This window comes from Mesitornis unicolor, unplaced genomic scaffold (genome assembly GCF_000695765.1).
Source record: "Mesitornis unicolor isolate BGI_N332 unplaced genomic scaffold, ASM69576v1 scaffold37606, whole genome shotgun sequence".
Taxonomy (NCBI): Eukaryota; Metazoa; Chordata; class Aves; order Mesitornithiformes; family Mesitornithidae; genus Mesitornis; species Mesitornis unicolor.
The window spans coordinates 3,429-5,388 of NW_010193635.1; the positions used below are offsets into that span (position 1 = coordinate 3,429).

Consider the following 1,960-nt stretch of genomic DNA (forward strand, 5'->3'; position numbering starts at 1 on the left):
TGGGGTGCTGTACCTGCAGGTCCCTGGGGACGCCGACCCCATCGTCTGCTCCTGCAACGCCAGCAACCCTGTGAGCTGGAGCACGGCCAGCGCCGACACCAGCGGGGCCTGCAACGTGACTGATGCAGGTAATTTGCCCTTGGCTTCATAAAAGCAGGATTTGGGAACACTTTGTCTCCCTACCTGAGCTGGGGAAACCATGGAGGACATCACCCAGATGGCAAAAAGTGCCCAGCTTCAAAACACGATGGGCAAGCGCGGGTGATGGAGCCGGGGCTGAGCTTTCCCATCCAGGGCTCTTCCCCTGTGCAGACTGGGATGGAGATGGGGTTTGGAAACAGCTCAAGGTTCTGCCCATCGTCAAAGGTCTCCCCTTCTCCTCTCCTTCCTCTCCAGGGTTCCTCTGGTGGGCAGTGGCCGTGTCACTGGGGCTGGCACTGACCGTCTCCATAGCCCTCGTTGTCATTTGCTGCTGGCGGAGGAAGCGAGGAAAGGACCCCCCAGCAGGTTTGTCCCCAGGGTTGACTCGGTCGTTGCTGGGATTGGTGGCCCCTAACCCTCCCCATGCTGGCCCTGGGCTTCTCCCCCTTCCTGGTGTTAATGTGGGACGAGCCACTGGCCACCATCACCCCCTGCCAGGCGCTGCAGGGGGCACGGAGCCTTTGCCCACCCTTGTTGGTGCAGAGTGGTCTGGGTTGACGAAGCAGCCTGAGCATCGCTGCCCAAACCTGGTGGCCTCATCCCATGGGGTCTAGAGGACAATTTGGGTCTGGACGTTCATTTTATTCTGAGCTGGAGACAGGGGCCAATGAAGTGAAACCACCCCATGGCCAAAGGACCTCTTTCTCCCTCTGACTTGCTTAGCTCAAGGGCTGAACCCCCCCATTCTGGGGGCTCTGACCCCACAAACCTCCCCAGGACCCATCGAGGAGGCTCTGACCATCTACGAGGAGGTGGGCAAAGCCCCAACCATCCGAAACCCCGTGAGTGTGGGGGGTTGTCCCTGGGTGTCCCCTCACCCCACATTGCATCCTCTGACCATTATAGGGTTTCCTTCCCCAGAACAGGAGTGGCAAGTCCGCCGTGGAAGGAAACACCATTTACGCTGTCGTCTGCGCCACAGAGCAGGTAAGGCCAATCCTGTGCCTGTCCTGAAGCCCTCCAAGCTGGATGCGTTGGTGGAAGACACCAAGTCCGCCTCTTTAGCCTCAAAATTTGCTTTAGTTTCTGCATTTTGACTCTTTTCCCTTGGTAGGAACCCAGACACCCAAAGGAGCCTGAAAGCTGCACCATCTACTCCGTGATCCAGCCCAGGAAGGTGAGGTTGCCCTGCCAGGACCTTGGTCTCCTACAGAAGCCGGGGTCCCCTGGGTTTCCCAAGTGGGTTTTGGGCTCCACATCCCACCCTGACGGGGTCATCCTGCTCTGCCTCGCAGTCTCCCTCGCTCAGGAGGAAGAGGCTGGACCCAGCGTTGATGTCCACTGCCTATGCAGAGGTAACGGCGCGGTGGGGAGGTGACCCCTGGGCATCTCCAAATTCCACCGGCGTTTTGGGGACACCGTTTGCTAAACCTCACCCATTTCCTTGCAGACTACGGGGGCGTTTCCACTCTCCTGTCCCCCGTCGCAGACCTCAACCCAACCTCTTGCCGGCCACCACTTCTCATAGACCCTCGGCAAGACCTTCCCTTCCCAATGGGCTTCTCCCAGAGCACCCAGAGCCCTCCAGCACCCACTGGGACCCCACCCAGCAAAGCAGGGGTCTTGCTTGGGGTGGAAATGGTCAGATATGGGGGGTTTTGGCAAGGATGCGAACCCCGGTTGTGCTTCAGAAGGAGGAAAGACTCTGCAATGGAAAATCTGTCTTCGGTGGAGATGGATGCAAACGTGGACAGGCGGGGAGAGGATGCGTGCGTAGTGCCAGCGTGGGATTTTGTGGGTTTTTTAGGTCTTGACAGGT

The 1,960-nt window shown here is 58.9% G+C and overlaps 1 protein-coding gene across 1 annotated transcript in view; it reads left to right on the plus strand.

Annotated features, from left to right (window-relative positions):
* Nucleotides 1-1,507, plus strand: part of CD244 (CD244 molecule, natural killer cell receptor 2B4) — a gene marked incomplete at its 3' end in the record, with an annotated part of 2,092 nt that extends 585 nt beyond the window's left edge. Inside the window, exons 2-7 of the mRNA XM_010187521.1 lie at nucleotides 20-128; nucleotides 397-507; nucleotides 919-983; nucleotides 1,048-1,128; nucleotides 1,256-1,323; nucleotides 1,382-1,507. Coding sequence (XP_010185823.1) covers nucleotides 20-128; nucleotides 397-507; nucleotides 919-983; nucleotides 1,048-1,128; nucleotides 1,256-1,323; nucleotides 1,382-1,507 — 560 coding nt within the window. The remainder of the gene's footprint in view (nucleotides 1-19; nucleotides 129-396; nucleotides 508-918; nucleotides 984-1,047; nucleotides 1,129-1,255; nucleotides 1,324-1,381) is intronic.
* Between the last annotated feature and the right edge of the window lie 453 nt (nucleotides 1,508-1,960).